Here is a 19,782-nt window from a genome sequence, read left to right as displayed (position 1 = left end):
GAGAGGAGTTGACCATGATGACAGGGTTTGAGTCCAGTGAAGAATGGTTCCAGAAAGCAGGTAAGACAAAAACAGAATCCAAAAAATAAAAAACTAGCAAATAACAGGGTGAGAATGTGGTAAAATTTGGTAAAAATCAGGCAAGGGCTTTTTTTTTGGATTGCTTTTTAAATTTGTCTGTTGGGTTTAGGGAAAGGGGTGGGCGGGTCATTCTCTGCTTTTTAAAATACTATTGTTTGGGTTTAGGGAAGGAGGAGGGTGGGTCAGTCGATCGGTCAGTCAGTCAGTCAGTCAAACAGGCATGCATTTCACTCGCAAGCATGGCTGCCAACACTTCTGTTTTTCCTGGGAGTCTCCCATATTTCAGACCCATCTCCTGGCACCCTCCCATTTTGTTATTTCTCCTGGAAAACTCCTATAATTTAATGTTTTTAGAATGAACTTAGATTAAAGAAAAGCCCTCGCCTGATTTTTACCACATTGTCAGATTTTACAACATTCTCATCCTGATATTAAATTGTTTATTCTAATTTTTGGGTTCTGTTTGTCAACCCTGTTGTCGTGGTCAGCTCCTCTTTGTGTCTCAAGTCTGGACAAACTGGTAACAACAGGAAAGCCATCCATACGTAGGTAAGCAGTCAGCTGGTAAGCGCGAAAAGAAATGGTGTCATACCGCCCCGTAGAGTTTGTTTTAAAGATGCTGAAATGCAGACATACACAATTCTGGCTACATATTTCATGGTCTCCAGATATAGGGCTATATTTTCAGAACGAGCCTGTGTTGGATTTTAAACATAATTGTGACAGGGTTACTTGATGTTAAATTATTATTATTCATTTTATTATTGTTAAGAAAAAGAAGAATAGTATGATAATATTTTAGGTAAGCAATTAGTGTTTGATACTAATCTAAATGCAGAAACTGTAAAAATTAAAAAATCTGAGTCTAATGCAAGAATTAAATATTTGTAACACACAGGTTTATATAAAGCTTTGATTGCAGGATGCATGCTGAGTGACATGCTATTCATCTTATGGAGAGCAGATTTGTGCTGGGTCTTGGAGCGGAACACATTTGCTTTGCTGAAAGGTGGAGCCACATGAGGTCATTATAATGGTTATAGCCTGTTTCCCTTTTATGTTCGGGATCATATGTTTCTATGGTTATGGTGTTTATGGCTGCTCTACTGTGTCTGTTGCAAAACTAATTTAACTCGTGGGATGAAATGTGATGCTGTGAACAGATTGGCAACACTTAATGTGAGAGTTATAACACTCCATCCTGATAAGGCAATATGCTGAAATCGACTACATGCCACCTACTGCAACATAAAAAAAATCTGTGTGTGCTACCAAGAAATGCAGTGCTTGTCTTTCTATCGCATCAGGTGTGTTAGTTGTTGGAAATAATTGTTTGACTGAAAAACAGTTAGCTCGGTTTTATAGGCTCTGACACAGAACATGGATTAAATTAGCACTAAAAGCAAACTGAGACCAACTTGCCTTACTGTCCATTAGTGCACAGTTGCTCGGAAATATATTCTTGCAACCAAATTTCAAGTTGGTTTTTCATTTTGCTCCAAGATAGCCCACAGACTAGCAAAACACTTCTACCAGAAAGAGCAGGGAAATACATATGATATTGATGTAAATTTATTTGATAAGTATTATTTGACAAAACATAGGATTTCTTTGGCAGAGGCCCCGTCCGTAGCTTAAATCGAAAGCTTGAAGATCCAAATATGACTGCCGAGAATGAAGGCAGGGGCAGAGCCTCACCTCCCTGGATAGGGCCAACCTGGTGGTGGTGGTGGGGAGGATGATGGGTAAATTTCTGTGTCAGTATCTACAACCTAATAAATTAAATGAGTGAACTGCTTATATACTCCTTGTGTCTCGTGGCTATTGGTTGGAACAGATTGTGATGAGTGACGGGACTGGACTGTGTCCGAATCCACTTTTGCTTTATTCTTATAAATGCTTATTTGTGCTTATTTTCTTAATGAGTTGAGTGAGTATTTTGAGCATAATGTGCATTAAATCAATCAGAGTCTCATCTCCCATTCCTTTAAAGAGTGAGTTGCGCCGTGCCATGACGCATTTGCTTTTTACATGGCGGGCTTTTTTAAGTGGAAAAACCAAACGCTTCATTAGCTAGAAAACAGTTGAACAGACCATCTGCAGTGCGAGGATAAAGAATGAACCTCCTCCGTTTGGCTTCTTTACTTTCTCTTTACTTTTACTGTTTACTCTTTTATTTTGTGGATAAGGAAACAGTGTTGTAAGCACTCCACTGAAGACATCCATTACTCCTACATATTTAATTTCGTTGTTTAGGCACAAAGACTTGTTCAAAACGATTTCTAAATTCAATTTTAATTTCCAGCAAATTAATAAATTAAAAATAAAAATAGAGTGTGGTCAAACTGAGTAATATATTTGTTGCGTAAAAAACATATTCTGCATAAATTGGCGGTTCATTCTGCTAATAATAATAATAATAAATAATAATAGCAATAATAACATTATACAAAGGCAAATTGTCATAAATAAACTGAAAAAAGCATGCGATGAGGCATGGAAGTAGTGTGAATGTAGTAGAATGTATGTAATAAATAATTATTTTTGTAACATTTTAATGCTTTTTTGTATTTGTAAAGATACTTGTGTATTGTTGTACATCCTGTGTGTAATAAGCATTTAAACCTGCATAGGCGCACAACTAATACAATCTGCGCTGGACTTTAGACCAGCTTTTACTTGGTCAATGGCATAGTCTGTTTCAATTTTTCAAAATAACAACGTCTTAACACATCTCCTTTGTAGACCGAAGCACCCATGCGTCCACAAAGCAGCGCAAATCGATTTGCTATTTAAACAGCATGGCACAAATCAGGAAAATTAGGGTTGCGCTGGTCTAAAAATAACAACAAATCGCACACAACACATCTTGTGCCTTATTGCATTGTGTGTATGATAGGCCCCTAGGATTTCTTAGTAGAACTAGTCTTAAAAGCTGCTAAACTAAATAAGTGATAATATCTGTTTTAGTCTGTTTGGTTTAGGAGAATATTTACAGAATATTCTGAAACAAATCTTCCAAATGAGCTGGGTTTGAAAGCACCCTTATATGCTGTTTACCATACATATGCCTATTCATTAATCATTTGAATCAATAATTCAACTCTTCAGGACACCACGGCAAGTTGTATTTACTGTATGTACTGGATATGAACAGGTGTCAGCATCAGATAGTAATGTAAACAGTGCTACAAAAAATAGTCTTTATTATCCAAAAAGTCCTTTGAAGGAAAGAAAGGATGTACAATGCTAAAGCATTTAGGTAAAGCAGTCACACCTATCTTCTTTCAATCAATGATATAGGCATCACAAATATCAAATAAGAATGTCACCCCTAGCTTTTCAATTGTCCAATGTGAAAGCCAGTGCATGACTACCCAGGATTAATGATTAACCCCAAGTAAATTAGGAGCAGTTTGAAACATGAAGCAAGAAAAGCCAGGATTAGTTTATCGGGGTTTAGAGTGAGTGACCCAGGGTAAATATTTGAACGCCCCTCAGTTGAGTCTAAAACAACATTAAACCCACTGCATAGAAAATAAAGACAATTGAAAATAAATTCTTGAGTAAACTATCCCATTAACTCAGAGTGGAGCTTTAGAAATCTGACATAAAAATGTAAATGTTTTACAGTTTCATAGTTTGCAATATTGTGCCGACTTTATCTTATTGTAGGTGAATTATAAGGCATTTATGAAAACTTGCCCTGATACACACACACACACCACACCTCCACCCAATAGAACACTACCAGGATTTCTTTGGAGCTTGAGCTTCGGTCCTATTGCAGGATTGCCATTGTCTGAGTTTCCAAAGAAAAACAGAAATGCCCCTTTATAAGAGTGATGCCGAAAAATGTTTGCTCTCTGCAGGGAGCCATCATAACCACACCTCATCTGTGATTCATCAGAGAAACACTAAGAGAAATGAGGCAGAGTTAATCTTTTGATAGAAATCTACATTCTGTAAAGTCACCATAAAATGATGTAGGCCCACTGCTTCTCGTGTGGTTCATGTGACGCACATTGTTATTGTGTAAATAGTAATAAAGGGACCTGTGGTACGGTTTTACTTTCCAGGACACACTCTGCATATTTCAAACCCAGTTTATGTTTTTATAATATTTATGTGTCAGCCCAGTGCATTTGTGTGAGTTAGGAGTGTCATAAGCTCAATATTGCTTGGCATTTGTAATGTTATAGACAAACACAGTCTGTTGAAACAAATAGCACATAAAGAATGTTAGGGTTTCATGTCTTTATTGAACGCACTGTGTAAATATTCACAGTACAGGGTGGAAAAAAAGTGTATGAACCATTGACAACTAGCTAACCCTCTGGTTTTATAACCAACACCAGACAGACTTCAACTACAGATGAAACCTGCAGGTCAGGAAGAAATCGCAGTATAAACAGAATAGCAAAATTCCGGCAGTACAGCACATTATATTTCAGTTGCACGAAACTGTTTACATGACTTTTTTTTTGTAAAGTCTCCATCTGATTGCAGTGCACATGGTCTTTTGTTATGCTTGCTGTCAGGTTTGTGAGTTTTTGAGTCAGCAACACAACAATGGTGCCATTAGAACAAAATCTTGGGCTGTGAACAATGTGAAACGTATTATTTTCTAATGAGTCCACCTTCACTGTCTTTCCCACATCTGGGAGAGTTATGGTGTAGAGAAGCCCCAAAGAAGCACTCAGTCTATGGCACACCCCGAGTGAAGCATGGGGTGGATCAGTGATTGTTTGGGCTGCATTGTCATGGCATTCACTAGGCCCAATACTTGTGCTAGATAGGTACATTGTTGTTAAATGTAGTTTGAATAGTTTTTCTAGGTGATAGAGGAAAATTACATCTCAGCATATACAGCAGGCAGACAAGTGATTCGATTTTCTTCAATTCTGTATTAAATATTTATGTGTAAAGATATGTCTTGCTTTTACTTGGTGGTTCCCCATGCATTTTTTTAGTGATCCAATCACTACCATTTACTTCTGGTATATTTAAAAGTGTCTCTTGTGACCATTTTTGTGTATTTTGCACACAGAGTTCCTCTTCTCACTCTGCATCAGTGTGCATGAGCGCTCGGTGCGACACATTGAATAAAAAATACGTCATGCAGCTTATCATTAAGCAAAAAACAAAAGGATCTCAATGGCAACTACAATTTTGATTGTAGTCCCATATAGTGATCATCACTTGTCAGGTCAGAAGCAGAATAGATGTTTTGTTGTGGCTGTTTTGAACACATCTGATAACATCATGCAAAAGCAGTCCAATCAAATGCATTAACTACAAGTAGTCAACAGTGGATATGCTTAAAACCTTTACTCCCTGTTTACACCTGCAAATGAGGTCTAAGATGTTAGTCATGCTGTGAATACAACAAGTCTTGAAGGCAAAGTTCACACAAAACTGTCATCATTTGTTCATCCCTTACTTGTTCTAAACCGGTTTGTGTTTCTTTATTCTGTTTAAAATAAAAACATATAAACAAATTATGAAACTGGTAGCCATTGAATTCCATAGTACATTATTTTCTGTGCCGGTTTCCAACATAAAGAATATCTTCTTTTGTGTGAAACAGAAATAAAATCTCATGAAGATTTTTAGAACCACTTGAAAATAGTAAGTGGTGAGTAAATTTAAAACTATCCCTTCAACTGCAATTATCGGCATACTAATCTGATGGCATGGCGAGACAATTTTAACTGTTTGATTTCCCTTATCATAAAATCCTTTTGGAATTTCAGTTTATATTTTAGGATCAATCTCAAAGGATGATTAAAATTATAACGGATATTCAGAATTTGTCTTATAGGATTTTCACTTTGTCTTATAGGATTTCAAAATTCTAATGGACATTCATAATTTTTCTTTTAGGATTTCCACTTTGTCCTATAGGATTGTAAAATCCTTTTGGGCATTATGACTTAATTTATTGTAATTTCCACTTTGTCTTTTGGATTTGATTTAGATTTAGATTTTTTGAATTATTAGAATGTGATTAAATTGTGTTTTTATATGAAATTTAACTTTTTTTCTATAGGATATTTTTGATTCTGTCAAATTTTTTTTTTTAGATCACTATAGTATAGGATGTTTTTTTTTCAAGACCTATGATTTTTCTTAAAGTATAATGATTATATTATGAACATATAAAAACATATACAGTATTATATTACAATTAAATAAACAATTCAGTAACCATATATTACATTATAAATAAACATATTAAATTAAAATACTTATTAACAATAATTTTTGTTAATTTGTCTTTTATTTTATCAGCCCTCTTCAGTTTTGCTAATAACAAAAATAAATAAAATAAAAGTATCTCTTTTTTTAGTAGATAAGTAATTTTCAGTTAATATAGAGTAGTTAATTTACAGTATTTGCAGCATTATAATATCTATGTGTGTGTGTGTGTGTGTGTGTGTGTGTGTGTGTGTGTGTGTGTGTGTGTGTGTGTGTGTGTGTGTGTGTGTGTGTTTGTAAAATACAATATAGTCTTGTCCCAAACCTTAAAAAAATAGTCCATGTTGTCTTTATATTTTTAGATGGCTTCATTTATTACTGACTTTATGCTTTTAAAATATGTTATTATGCAGTTGAAGTGATATTGGGCTGTTTAGAAGTGAACTAGTTTTGTATTGTGTTAAAGCCGCAATGGCCCTGCATGTTCATAACCACACTTCATTGTATGACTGCCTTACTGGGACCTTATAGGCACATTTTGTGTCTGGACTCAACTTAGTATTAGTGGGACCTAACTACTTTATTAATTACTAAATACCCACAGAGCATGCTCATAGGTTATACTTCTGACCCAGATACTGTGCCCCAGTATACCTATACTTTGTCCAGTGTGGCCATATACACTCCAATTTGTGTGGACTTGCTATGGGCCCACACTGGACTTCTGTTTTGTGTGGGCTAGCCCTCAGTTTGAACTGGCGGCATTGTATATGTTTTTGGTCTCTGCATGTTTGTTTGGAAATTTGTGCAATAATACTGTACACTCAAGTACGTGAAGGTGAGCTCTAGCAAACTGCAAAATACATTCAAAACTATTGTATAGTAGGCTAAGAGAGACAGAAAAGCAAATGTTAATTAAGATATAAATTGGATCCTATTAAAAAACTGTAGAAATTATCCTAAAGGATTTTTATGTCTTGTCCTTTAAAACAAACCCATAAGAAATAATCCTATTGAAATCCTATTGAAAGGAATGGTTACAAAATATGATAAAGATTCTAATTGAATTCATATAAAGAAATCCTATTGGAATCCTTTAGGATTTTTCAGTACAATCCTATAAGAAAGCTCCTATTGGAATCCTATAGGATTTTAGAAAAGAATCCTATAAGAAAACCTCTAATGGAATCCTATAGGAATGGTTCCAAAATATAATAGACATTCTAATTGGAATCCTATAAAGAAATCCTGTTGGATCCTTAAGGATTTTTGATAAGGGTTATTATGAAGTAGTTGAAGCGATTCATATAACCACAGCCTTGACAGTTTGAATCGTGCAATTTTCACACAGCAGCTTGCTCTATGTTGCGTATTGTTTTTCAGATGAAACATCTCATAAACAAACGCATGAATATACTTAACTGTATATACCGGAGAAGGACAGAGAGAGGAATTTCAACAACTGAGCGAGACAGACTTCATTTACATGAGCATGTGTTTTTGACAGTCTCTACTTCCTGTGTACAGTATAAACAGCAGCAGTGATTAGCCGAACCAGCCACAGATAGCATCTAACTAATTAAATCACCTTCCCCACCCCCAGCTCATCTTAGTTTTTCTCATTAGAGCTAATCCAATATCCCACATATGCATGGACATGTTCACTTCAATGGAAAGTAGTACCTGTGACACAGGCATAACTATTTTTCCTTGCTTTTTTTACCTGTACAACACTCAATAGCATTATTATTACATTATTATTCTGTTAATCACTTGCTTACCAGAGTGACTAACCTACATTTGTGTTGTTGTTCTTGTCAGATTTTTATTTTTCAAGTTTATTAAATTATTACTTTAGTAGGTAGTAAAAGATGAAAGTCGATAGTTGCACAGCTATGACAATAGTGAACAGATTGCAAGTAACTAAGGATTGTAAGTAAACAGGTGTGGGAGGTTACCTTGAGTAAAGAAGGTCGATAATAATCTGTGAAGTATAAATAATGTGCAGTAACACTGAATCTGTCTATTGCTATAGCCATTGTATAATTTAATGTATATATTAACATGTTTTCGAAAAACAGGCACTTTAAATGGTTATAATATATCACAATATATTATTTTATCATTAGGTGACACGGTGGCTCAGTGGTTAGCACTGTCGCCTCACAGCAAGAAGGTCACTGGTTTCAAGGTCCCAACTGGGCCAATTGGTATTCCTGTGTGGAGTTTGCATGTTCATCCGTGTTGGCGTGGGTTTCCTCTGGGTGCTCCAGTTTGCCCCACAGTCCAAAGACATGCGCTGTAGGGGAATTGAATAAGCTTAATTGGCCATAGAGTATGGGTGTGTCTGAGTGTGTATGGGTGTTTCCCAGTACTGGGTTGCAGCTGGAAGGGCATCCGCTGTGAAAAAATGCTTGTTGTTAAGTTGGCGGTTCATTTTGCTGTGGCGCCTCCTGATAAATTAAGGGGTTAAGCCAGATGAAATTAAATAAATGAATGAATTGTATTTATATATATATATATATATATATATATATATATATATATATATATATATATATATATATATATATATATATATATATATATGCTTCTTTGAGACAACAACTATGCAATCAGACAAATAAAGTTAATTTGAATGGTGATTGTAGATTCACTTGCACAATGGACAGAAGTTAAGATGTGTGGTGTCATGGTGGTGGCTTTTATTAATACATTTTTGTACAGTCATAAGTTGTGCATATTTTGTGCATCATGAAATGATGATGTTAACTAGCGATTAATGTATAAAATCAATTAAATCAATTAAATCTACTCTTCCCACAAAGAAAACATCTATCCAGCTTTTTGTAGTCAACAGCATTTCTGTTTTACCAAAATAACATAATTAAAATAGTTTTTTAAAACAATCTCTTTAAGCTGGCACAAATTATAACTTTTACGTATGTTTACATTTTAACAGGACGTTGTAGCATCATGTTAATTCTGTATATGTAAGGGGAAAATACAGAGGAAAGGGGGAAAAGTTTGAAGTGTTTCTACTAGGGTTCAGCTACTGGTCTCTTGTTAAGCTGCTCACCAAATAGATTCCAAGTTACATAGTACTTATTTTTAAGGGAAAGTCTGATTTTCTCAAGTTGCAGGCAGGACATAACTTTTTTATCAGCGGAGCAGCAGGGAGGGTCTTTTTATTTCCAATTCAGTAAAATCAATCTGCGTGCCAAAAGGGTTATATATATGATTACTGTATGTTGATTTTTAGATAGTTCCATGTCCTCACTGACACCAAAAATAGCTAAAATAAGTCCATGGCATATTTGTTTCTGATATTAACCTCTGTTATTAACTGAAAAACTGAAATCCAATAATTAACAGTTTTCGGATAACTCTAAAACATGTGCTTGAGCGATACTGGAGTTGGACTGCATCTATCACACAAATGGTACACAGAGGGAAACATCTTAGAGAGCTTTAATTTAGACAGGTGAAGTCGGTGCAGGATCTTAAACTGTATTAAACCATAACTGATACACATAGAACTAGAATGAACTTGTTCTTGTGCTTCCTCCCACTGCCAGTTTTCAACTTCTTTTTTTTTTTTTTTAATAATAATTTTTTTCGGGGTTTTCACCTTTATTTTTAATAGGACAGTAGAGAGAATTGACAGGAAAGCATGGGGAGCAAAGAGAGGGGAAGGATCGGCATAGGACCGCGAGGCGGAATCGAACCGGGTCGCCACGAGCACCGGAGTGCATGTGTCGACGCACTAACCACTACACCACTGGCGCCGACGCCAGTTTTCAACTTCTGCTCCAAGATCCTCTTCCCATGCGATTGTGAGATGCTCTAACGAGACATCACATTCTAACTGATAAAATTTGTTATATTGAAATTCTACCTTTCATAAATGGATTCTGTAGAAACAAATTCTCAACTTAGGAGGTTGGTGGGCCAGGAAATGATATAAAAATATTTTGGGCAAAACTGCGGGCTTGTAGATATTTAAATAAAATAAATACACGATAGATCATATATCTGATGTAATTGTTGAAACACTGAAAAAACAATTATTGATGAATATATCTTAAGGGAGTGTACCCATTTACTTGACCAGACCTGAAATGTTGGATCTGTTTGAGAAGGGAGAAATGAATGATTTGCAGTTAATGGGCATGAGACAGAGCATGCTTGCCCCTTAAATGCTTTCTAAACTGTTTCCGAATTTGAATTGAATTGGAAACCACTGGATAAATTGTATTTTTAATAGAATGTAAATCAAATCGAAATCTGCACAACCTTCTCTTGCATGCTTACTCATCTTATGCATGTGATGTCATTGATCCACACATGCATAATCATGTGTCAAGCCTTTGGCTTCTGCATTTCCAGAGCTTTAACAAGGCTATAAAAAACTAAATGTGTTTAGATCATAGTGCAACCCAAGTGATTAGTCTTTTTTGATTCAGCAATAAATAAATGGCCTAGCTGAATTTGATGGAATGGACAGCGAGAGAGAGAGAGAGAGATAAATAACAGGAGATAACAAGTGAAAATAGTACATTTTCTACTAGGTCTTGCCAGATTAAGACAGAGAAAGAGGCTTTTATGTGTTGAAAGGTCACCACTCTGAGATTGACCATGGACAACACCATCTCTGACATCACATGAAGCTCTTGAAAATTCACATTTAGATTGCTTAGATTATGACACGGATGCACTTCCTTCTGTCTGCCATCTCGTTTCTCCATCACATGTTTTTCCACAGAAGTGCAGAGGAAACATGAGTGTGAGGGAGGGCAGTTTTTTATGCTTCGTGATGTTTTGGAATAAGAAAGTTGTAGGACTATAATATTTAACTGACAAATTCTGGAGCCTTTAAACTGTGCTTGATGATTATTAAAATACTTTTTACATTATTTAAACAGTTTTTTGGATTAAACCCAAGTTAGGGGTTGATATTAGGCTATAGCTACGTTTACATCCACCTATTTTTATTCAGTTTGGATATGCGCATAAAAAACGGCTGATGGAAACACCAAGATGTGCATAAAAAAATGTATGCGCATAGCTGAGTAGGATAAACTTTTTACTCGATAAGAAAAGATGCACATAAACTATGATGGAAACACTTTTACTGAACAAATTCCAGTATGCCAAAAAAGGTCATGTGATTTTGTTATAAGAGATCATGTGGTGATAAAAATGTGTGTGAATGGACAAACCAGCAGCCTGAGCACACTGTAAAACTTCTGAAATGTTGTTTTGGTCATTCTAAAACGCCTTAACGGTTTCAGTATTAGAGTTATTATATTATTAATGACCTCCAGATTGTCAAGAGCGTCTGTGCTCCACGTCTCACCTTCAAACGCCACCGCACGTTCATTGCATGCCTGCATTTGTCTTGAGTAAAGACAAATGCAAGTAATTTATTAAATAAAGAAAAGATTCACGCAGCGTCTCCTACCACAGCAAATTCAGTTTTTACTTTTGATATTTGGCGGCAGTTAATCAACAAGTGATGATTTTTTCTCTTAACTTTTTACTTGGATGGAAACGCTGCTTTATTCACGTCTTATGTGATATTCCAGTTTTGTGCATATATTTTATTCGCATCTTTGGATGGAAACATAGCTAATGTCAAGGTTTGAGTTTAGTCAAGTTGCTTGGTCAACAAGTTTTGTTATTTTCACTTTCCATAATGCCTTGCACAGAATCAGATAGAAAAAGGAAATGTTTAAAAAAAAAAAGTATGTCGAGATGATCAGTGTTCTCTTTGTTGGTTTTTAAAGGTTTCTTCAGGACCTGCTAACAACAATTTAAGTTGCTTTATTAAAAACAGTTGTAAGAGTGCTGTTGGCAAAACTATCAATTCCTAAAGTAATGTGCAAAGAAAGATTATGAGAAATTATGAGGAAAAATTGGTGAGAAATCATGAGCAAATAACTTTGATAATGTCTGATTAACTTAATTCAGTCATGTTTTTTTCTTTTGAGTTTGCTTTGAGCTTCAAACTGCAGAAGGTATTCGAACAGAGATAATATGTTCCCATCATGTGGAACCACTGACCGTGATAAATCCCAGTTCAGCCAAAGAGGTTGGAGAGGCTCTGCTGTGCTGTGTGGGAGTTTACCCTTTGGTGACGTTTCACCTCATGAATATCAATTACATTGCTCTCTGCTTCCAGGAGAGCAACCAATTAACAGTTCAGAGCTGAAAAGCCCTCACACCACTCATTTACTAGCAGGACCAGCCAAAAGACTAAACATTTGCTACAGTGAGCAATCAGTCTCAAAACGTGCATTGACTGAGAACTACGGCATCTCAAAATCCCAATCGCTGTTCATCTTCAGTGACTGTTACTCCATTTAATTTAGCAAGTAAATGTAAAATGACCAGCAAGAACAGTTAGTGCAGTACCAGAGGGCTGTAACCAGATTTACTGTGAAAGGTTTATTCTTTTTCACCATTGAGTCGCCATGGTTTAGGTACATGCTCTTTATGAGTTGCTGGGCTTGATTTACATTGAGTTTATTAGCATTTCTAGTCAGTTACACTAATGTGAGAGTAAACAATAATAAACAAAGGTTTTTTTTAAACCACTGGTTTTCGTTAGTTGTTATTATTTTGAAGCAGATTTGTTCGATTAAACGGAACCAGAAAATTCTTTACGGTGTCGGATCAGAGCTTCACCCTCTGGTGCCGTGCTTCCAGGAACTCCAGCAGCAGCCAAGAGGATCTGGCCCGCCCTTTTTCCGCATGGAGAGACTCTCATTCCTTCTGTCTCTCCCACCCTTTCTGTCTCTTTCTTTCTGTTATTGCCCTGTTGGATTGTTCCTTTGCCATGGTAACTTTAGTTGGGGAACATAAAGGTCGCTTGTTGGCTCGGATGCATTTGTCTGGGAGAGCGAGAGAGTGACACGGTGCTGTCATTCAGGTCCTTAACGACCCTCAACAAAGGGAAAATCACGAAGCATCCCAGTTCTCTATTGCTCTCCATCTCCCTCTCTCTTTCTCTACTGTTTTCTGTGCTCCTTTTCAGGAGCACTTCACTAGAGCTCGTTCTTTCTGTCTGTAAATTCCGGTCCTTCACTCTTTCTCTCTCAGCTTAAATTCTGTCCTTTAACTTTCAGCAACAGTGATTGAGAGCATTATTAATATTTATTTGGTTATCAATTGAATTAGCAGGAAGCGCAAACACTGCGTGAATATATTTTAGTTTCCAGCGCTATTATCAGTGATCAGCATAATGCGTCAGCACAGTCGCTATCAGCATCACTTTTGCAGATTTAGCGTTTCATGGTGTGTGTGCATTCAGATGTGAAGCTGTTGCTTACGCTTCCATGATCATCTGGTCACTCTCCTCAAACATTAATAACCTGCAATGAGAACTCATGACCTTTGGACATAGCTTATTTACAAAGACTTCCGCTCTTCTTCCTATGTTGATCATTTCCTCCAACTAAATGTAGTGCTGTTTTCTGGCCATACAGATAAACTAGTCAGTAAGTCATTCTAGGTCAACTAGTGAATCTAGATTTTTACACTTCACAACTCTTAAGATGACCAGCCAAGCATTTAGTAATTTGTTTTGTATTTTAGTATTAAAATATAGTTTATTCCCAATTGAAGCATTTGTTTAACAATTTCTCCAATCAAACATGTCACCAATAATCTCAATAAAAAGTTCTAAAATTGATGTTACCGCAGTTTTTGCACCAGATGTAAGTAACAACCAAAATAATCCATACATACAAAGAAAACATAACTTATTTGTTTTGAAACTAAGTGCAAAACAAGAAATGATCAGAGATCATTAAGAGACCTATAAAATTGTCAAGAATTTTAGACTTCAGAATTTGGGAAAAATCACACTTGATCATACAAGAGGTATATTAAAGCTGTCATCACCAAAAAGTTTTTTTTTAAAAGGTATTAAATACATTTCAGAATAATAGTACTTTCTCCTTGCGTCATTTTGTGTTTTATACCTATTTTATGGGTCTCTTAATGATCTCTAATCATGTCCCTCTGTTTATTTTATTCTCCAATTTCTGTTAAATGGAGAGAAACGTTTTTCAACACATTTCTATTCATTCATTCATTCATTCATTTTCTTGTCGGCTTAGTCCCTTTATTAATTTGGGGTCACCACAGCGGAATGAACCGCCGACTTATCCAGCAAGTTTTTACGGAGCGGATGCCCTTCCAGCCGCAACCCATCTCTGGGAAACATCCACACACCCATTCACACACACTCATACAGTACGGACAATTTAGCCTACCCAATTCACCTGTACCACATGTCTTTGGACTGTGGGGGAAACTGGAGCACCCGGAGGAAACCCACGCGAAGGCAGGGAGAACATGCAAACTCCACACAGAAACACTAACAGAGCCGAGGTTCGAACCAGCGGCCCAGCGACCTTCTTGCTGTTAGGTGTCAGCACTACCTACTGCACCACTGCCTCGCCCATTTCTAATCATAATAGTTTTAATAACCCATTTCTAATAACTGATTTATTTTATCTTTGCCATAATGACAGTAAATAATATTTGACTAGATATTTTTCAAAACACTTCTATACAGCTTAAAGTGGCATTTAAAGGCTTAACTAGGTTCATTAAGTTAACTAGGCAGGTCAGGGTAATTAGGCAAGTTATTGTATAATGATAGTTTGTTCAGTAGACTATTGAAAAAAATATATAGCTTAAAGGGGCTAATAATTTTTACCTTGCTTTTATTCAAGCCAAAATAAATCAAATAAGACTTTCTCCAGAAGAAAACAATATTTTCCCACATACTGTGAAAATTGCGCTGTTAAACATAATTTAGGAAATATTTAAAAAATAAAATAAAATTCAAAGAGGGCTAATACATCTGACGTCAACTGTATATAGATATTTTGATGATAAGCAGAATTTATGTAAAATAGAAATTCCTAGTCACAGTGTTGTCACTTTTTAAATGTCACATTAACTAAATGTATTCTTGCTTAAGTTTTTTTTGTTATAAAATATTAAAATATATTGTAAAAAAATAACAGCTGACTTAAATGGTCACACATTGCGTGTATTTTACTTGTTTGATGTTAATCACAATATCCAATAGTTGCCTTGAAAAGCATAGGTGACATCACTTTTTAGAAGAAGAAAAAAAGGCCTCACATATTCAGACAAGTCTGTTTTAAAGATCATGCTAACCAAAAACCTGTTAATGGTTATAAATGTTTAGTCTTAAGAGGCTTTTCTTACTTTAACATCTCATGCATCAAAGTGGGCTTTACAATAAGACAATCAAAGGGAAAAAAAAATCCTAAACCTTAATGATTTTTTTCTTCTGTTTAACACAAAACAAGATATTCTGAAGAATGCTGTAAAAAAGCACCATAATAGGATGAAAAAAACACTACTATGGAAGTCAGTGGCTGCTTTTTCTGACATTATTCAATATATATTATTTTGTGTTTAATAGAAGAAAGAAGCTTAAATATGTTTAAAACAAGTGGAGAGTAAATGACGACAGAATTTTCATTTTTTTGGATGAACTTTTCCTTTAACAGTTGCCTGCACTGAGGGCAGAGTTTGCATAATCTCTGTCCAGTATTCACTCATTTATTTTTCTTTTAGGACTCCGTTCGTGTCTGTGAGTAAAACTGAGGTTTGGCCAAGGATGTCATGGACAGCAGCCATCAGCATTAGTGGCAGTAATGAAGAGAGCACTGAATCCACACAAATGTTGAACTCTACCCAAAAGCCTTTTTTACAGGCACAGAGCGAGCCGCCCGTGTGGGAATGACTGAACAGTGCAGTGTTTATAGAGATCTAAGGAGCTGACCTGAAAATGTGCTTTCTAAACTTTGATGCACGGTTCAACAGCTTTTAAGTTAGTTTCAAAATGAAAAGCTTGTTTCTTTGCTCTTTAGTGGGTCAGAAGGATTTTAGGAGGTGTAGTGTTGGTGTAATTATTGAAAATAAAAAGAAACTCTCTCTGTTTTCTGTCTCCGACAGGGATTTTTGGATTCATCCAACACCACGGCACTTTGAAGCCATTACCCATCAGAACCAGCAGGCTCCAGTGAAAGGGGAAAAGTGCAAAAGGAATACGGATCTTAAAGGACATGCTCAGTATGGTGCTGTGGAGGGGAGAGCTGAAGTGCTCAACACTGGAATGACCTCCCACACACTCTCGATGGGGATTTCAGCATAGCCGCACTCCGCTGGATGGGAGGAGGTGTATTTCTGTGGCATCCGACCGCTTTGCTCTGATTGGCCTGTGTTATTCAGCTGCCGCACTGACACTGGTCAGAATGCCAGCTAAAGGGAAGTACTCGCTAGACAAGCAGGAGTTGAAACAGGAAGCCCTGTACAGGAAATTTTCTGGCATTAGCCAATACCGCCAATTTGTTCTGTTGCTGGGACTGAGCATCGTCACCTGTGCCACACTGCTAGTGCTCTTCTTCAGCTTTAAACTGGTAAGCTGCCACATTCCTGCAGATGCACACTGTTACACACAGTCAGATGCCCACCTGCTTGAGTGCATGCTGTTAAACAGGCCACTTAAAATTAGCCACGATGGTGCTAAATTATGCCTTATGTTATGCACAATCTGATAGCACACCGACTATATTTGGAAAGCAACTGAATAAAGTGCAGCCTCAGTTTTCAATGCAGGGGATCATTGATTGGTATCACTGCACATATAGATATGACACAGATTTCACTTAGATGCAGGGGTGATAGCCTTCCGGCACCACGCCGGATTTCCGGCGTACTGTGGCTGCGGGGAAAAAAAAATCAGGTTCACGGATATTGATCTGTCATTTCTCTAGATTCACAGAATTCACTCACTGCTGAAAGCGCCGGATTGGTTTTTATTAAGTGCCATTTTGTGTGCTCGTGAATCATCTTTTGAGTGTAGACGCCATGTAAATAAAATATTAATTGTGTAAATTAGAGAGCTTTATAAATAAAACGGATCTTTGTGAGATCTCTATGAACTAAGATTAGTGACGCTTTTTAGTGATAATAAGAGGAGCGTGCTTTGCACTTTCCAGGCTATAATCCATTCAGAATTTGTATGAAACTTTCGTTTTCGGCACATATACGCTGATATGTTTTGGGAATGACATCTGCATATTTACGCTGGGTTTATTCTCGAAATAACAGTGAAGCAATAGACGGGACAAAAATATATATTCCCCCTTCTCCTTAAACAACTTAGTGTTTCAGCTATGAAATAGTTCAGTTTTGTATGTAGCCTAATGGCAAAGTGTTTATATTTAGTTTCGTTTTTTATTCAGCTTATTTAGAAAAACGTTTGGAGCATTCTTTATTCGTTAAAAATATTTTTTTTTAACGAACAGCGCCCAGCGGAAGACCATCATTGTCTGTTTGATCAGTTTGCCTTCTCAGATCATCACGACTTGCCTAAAATAAAAGATATAAAACAGTTCAAGTATAAAACAATGGTAGCTTAAACGTTAAAGAATGTGTGCTATTAGGCGCATAGTTTGCTTATAAAAAGCTTGCAGGACATCGAGGCGCCAGAGCAATCACTTGCATTTTTTCAGTGGGAGCAATTTAAAGTTATCCGTCATTTTTGCTCACAAAGTACGAGTAATACATCAAAAAACGTTACAGCGTTTTTATAAAATAAAGAAAACCAAAATTATGCGCTTTCTGTCGTCTGGTTTTTGAACAGGAGCGCTTAACAAAATGAAGCAAAATGTATATGCCTCACAGACATAATAAATATATTTATAGAAAGCTTTAAATTATTACTTAACGAAATAAAACAAATCGACAGAAATACACAACTCCTCCACGGCTCCAATTGCGTTTTGAGATATCCTAGATAGACTTTCTGGCTCAAAGACATTTATGCATGTTTATTTCATTGCTGTATTCTGACAGATTTCGCAAGGGTTCAGCAATTCTACCTGTCAGCTGGTACCAGCCTCAGTTTTGCGACTTGACTCGTTAGGCGTCTGTGTCTGGATGACAGCGAGAGAGAGAGAGATGAGATCAGACCTCAGATTTGATGTGTGGCCGCACGTCTCAGTTACTTTATTGCAATTTTTAATATTGACTCATCTAAATTAACTTTTCATTTATTAAAAGCCGAAATATTGCCAGACAGACGAAGCAACTTTCGTTTTTTGAAGAGAGCGTCCTCAGTGATAAAAGACGCGCGCACACACTGGTTAGCCCACTCTTTTGTCGGCCTATTCTTCATTGATTTTTTTTTTTTACATTAAACGCATAATAATCAATTGCAAAAAAAGATAATTTATTATTAAACTGTGAGATGATGGTCGCGTGATTTTAAAAATCAGTATGCGTTGCGCATTTATGGCTATTGATCTTATCTACCCGGGACCCACACATAGTTGAACATCAAGTGTTGAAAATGAGTGTATAAACTAGTTGTGTTTCCTCCAACTGCTGCCACCATTGTCAGGCAAAGTTTGCAGATTGCCTCATTTACCTACGTCTTCAGGTTCTCTTTTTGCAAAATATAGCCAAACAGGCGCTTTTGCATTGCGTTTTGACACTTATCCGTCCGCCATTCTCTTTCTGTAAATTCGACTCCTCTTGTTCTCTTGATGTGATAAATGAAATATGACGCATTGTAGCTATGATCAGATGATAATTATAGTGCATGCTCTCATCTTAGGTAAATTATTTAGAATTATGTTTCCCATTTAATTCAAATAAATATTTAAATAATTTAAAAAAAAACAATACTTAAAAAAAAAAAAAATGTGGGGACGGTGTCACGGTGAAAAAGTGATGTCACCGGTGTTGCGTCTTAACACCGGTATCACCGTCAACACCGTCTATCATGGCAAGCCTAACGTCCGGTTTTCCAATGTCATGTGTCACTCGCTAGTGGCATGTGTAGTGACCTGTGTCACTCAAGAGTGTCGCGCTGCATGTCACTGCAGTGACATCGACACCCGGCGAAGCTTATGACATTAATTAACACGAGCAAAACCATATTTAATCATTACGCGACTTTTAACCTAATTTATCGCGTCGCAAGTTAGTTTATTTGCTGAGCTACTCCACAATGTTTTAATTTAAACGCATTTATTTTATGTATTCGTAGTCATACTTCCGTACGTAATATAGTCATTTGACAGTACATGTCAGTCAAATTTATTGTGGCATGCTTATGTATGGGAGGGGTTACACTTATCTGTTGTACTGTATATTATTGCATCCTGGCAGTTCCTTTGTTCCCTACAATATGGACTTCTCTATGTTTTTAATTCATTCATTTATTTTATTATTTAACTTATTTTTATTTAAAGGTATTTTAAATAATATCCTTTAAAAAGTTATAATAAAATGCATGTTGAAAACTCATAACATATATGCATGTAAGATAACAGGTGTCATTTGCCTAATGATTTCTAAATATTAAAGCAAAGAGACTTATAAGATTAATGTGCTTATAACGTGCTTATACTGACACCTGGCACATGTCACAAGATC

At 36.3% G+C, this 19,782-nt stretch overlaps 1 protein-coding gene across 20 annotated transcripts in view; it reads left to right on the top strand.

Annotated features, from left to right (window-relative positions):
• Positions 1 to 19,782, top strand: part of adcy7 (adenylate cyclase 7) — a 91,499-nt gene that overhangs the window by 29,853 nt on the left and 41,864 nt on the right. For 14 of the 20 annotated variants that reach the window (XM_073906954.1, XM_021477572.3, XM_021477571.3 and 11 more), the window contains exon 2: positions 16,291 to 16,754. In XM_073906954.1, the coding sequence (XP_073763055.1) occupies positions 16,590 to 16,754 (165 nt within the window). In that variant the 5' untranslated portion in view covers positions 16,291 to 16,589. Of the gene's footprint in view, positions 1 to 15,909; positions 16,166 to 16,290; positions 16,755 to 19,782 lie in introns of those variants that run through there. The other 6 variants (XM_073906953.1, XM_073906964.1, XM_073906961.1 and 3 more) reach the window with 2 other exon arrangements.

The sequence above is a fragment of the Danio rerio genome, chromosome 7, assembly GCF_049306965.1.
Source record: "Danio rerio strain Tuebingen ecotype United States chromosome 7, GRCz12tu, whole genome shotgun sequence".
NCBI classification, from domain to species: domain Eukaryota; kingdom Metazoa; phylum Chordata; class Actinopteri; order Cypriniformes; family Danionidae; genus Danio; species Danio rerio.
The sequence above is the reverse complement of the archived record's forward strand: the minus strand, read 5'-3'. Positions and strand labels throughout refer to the sequence as shown.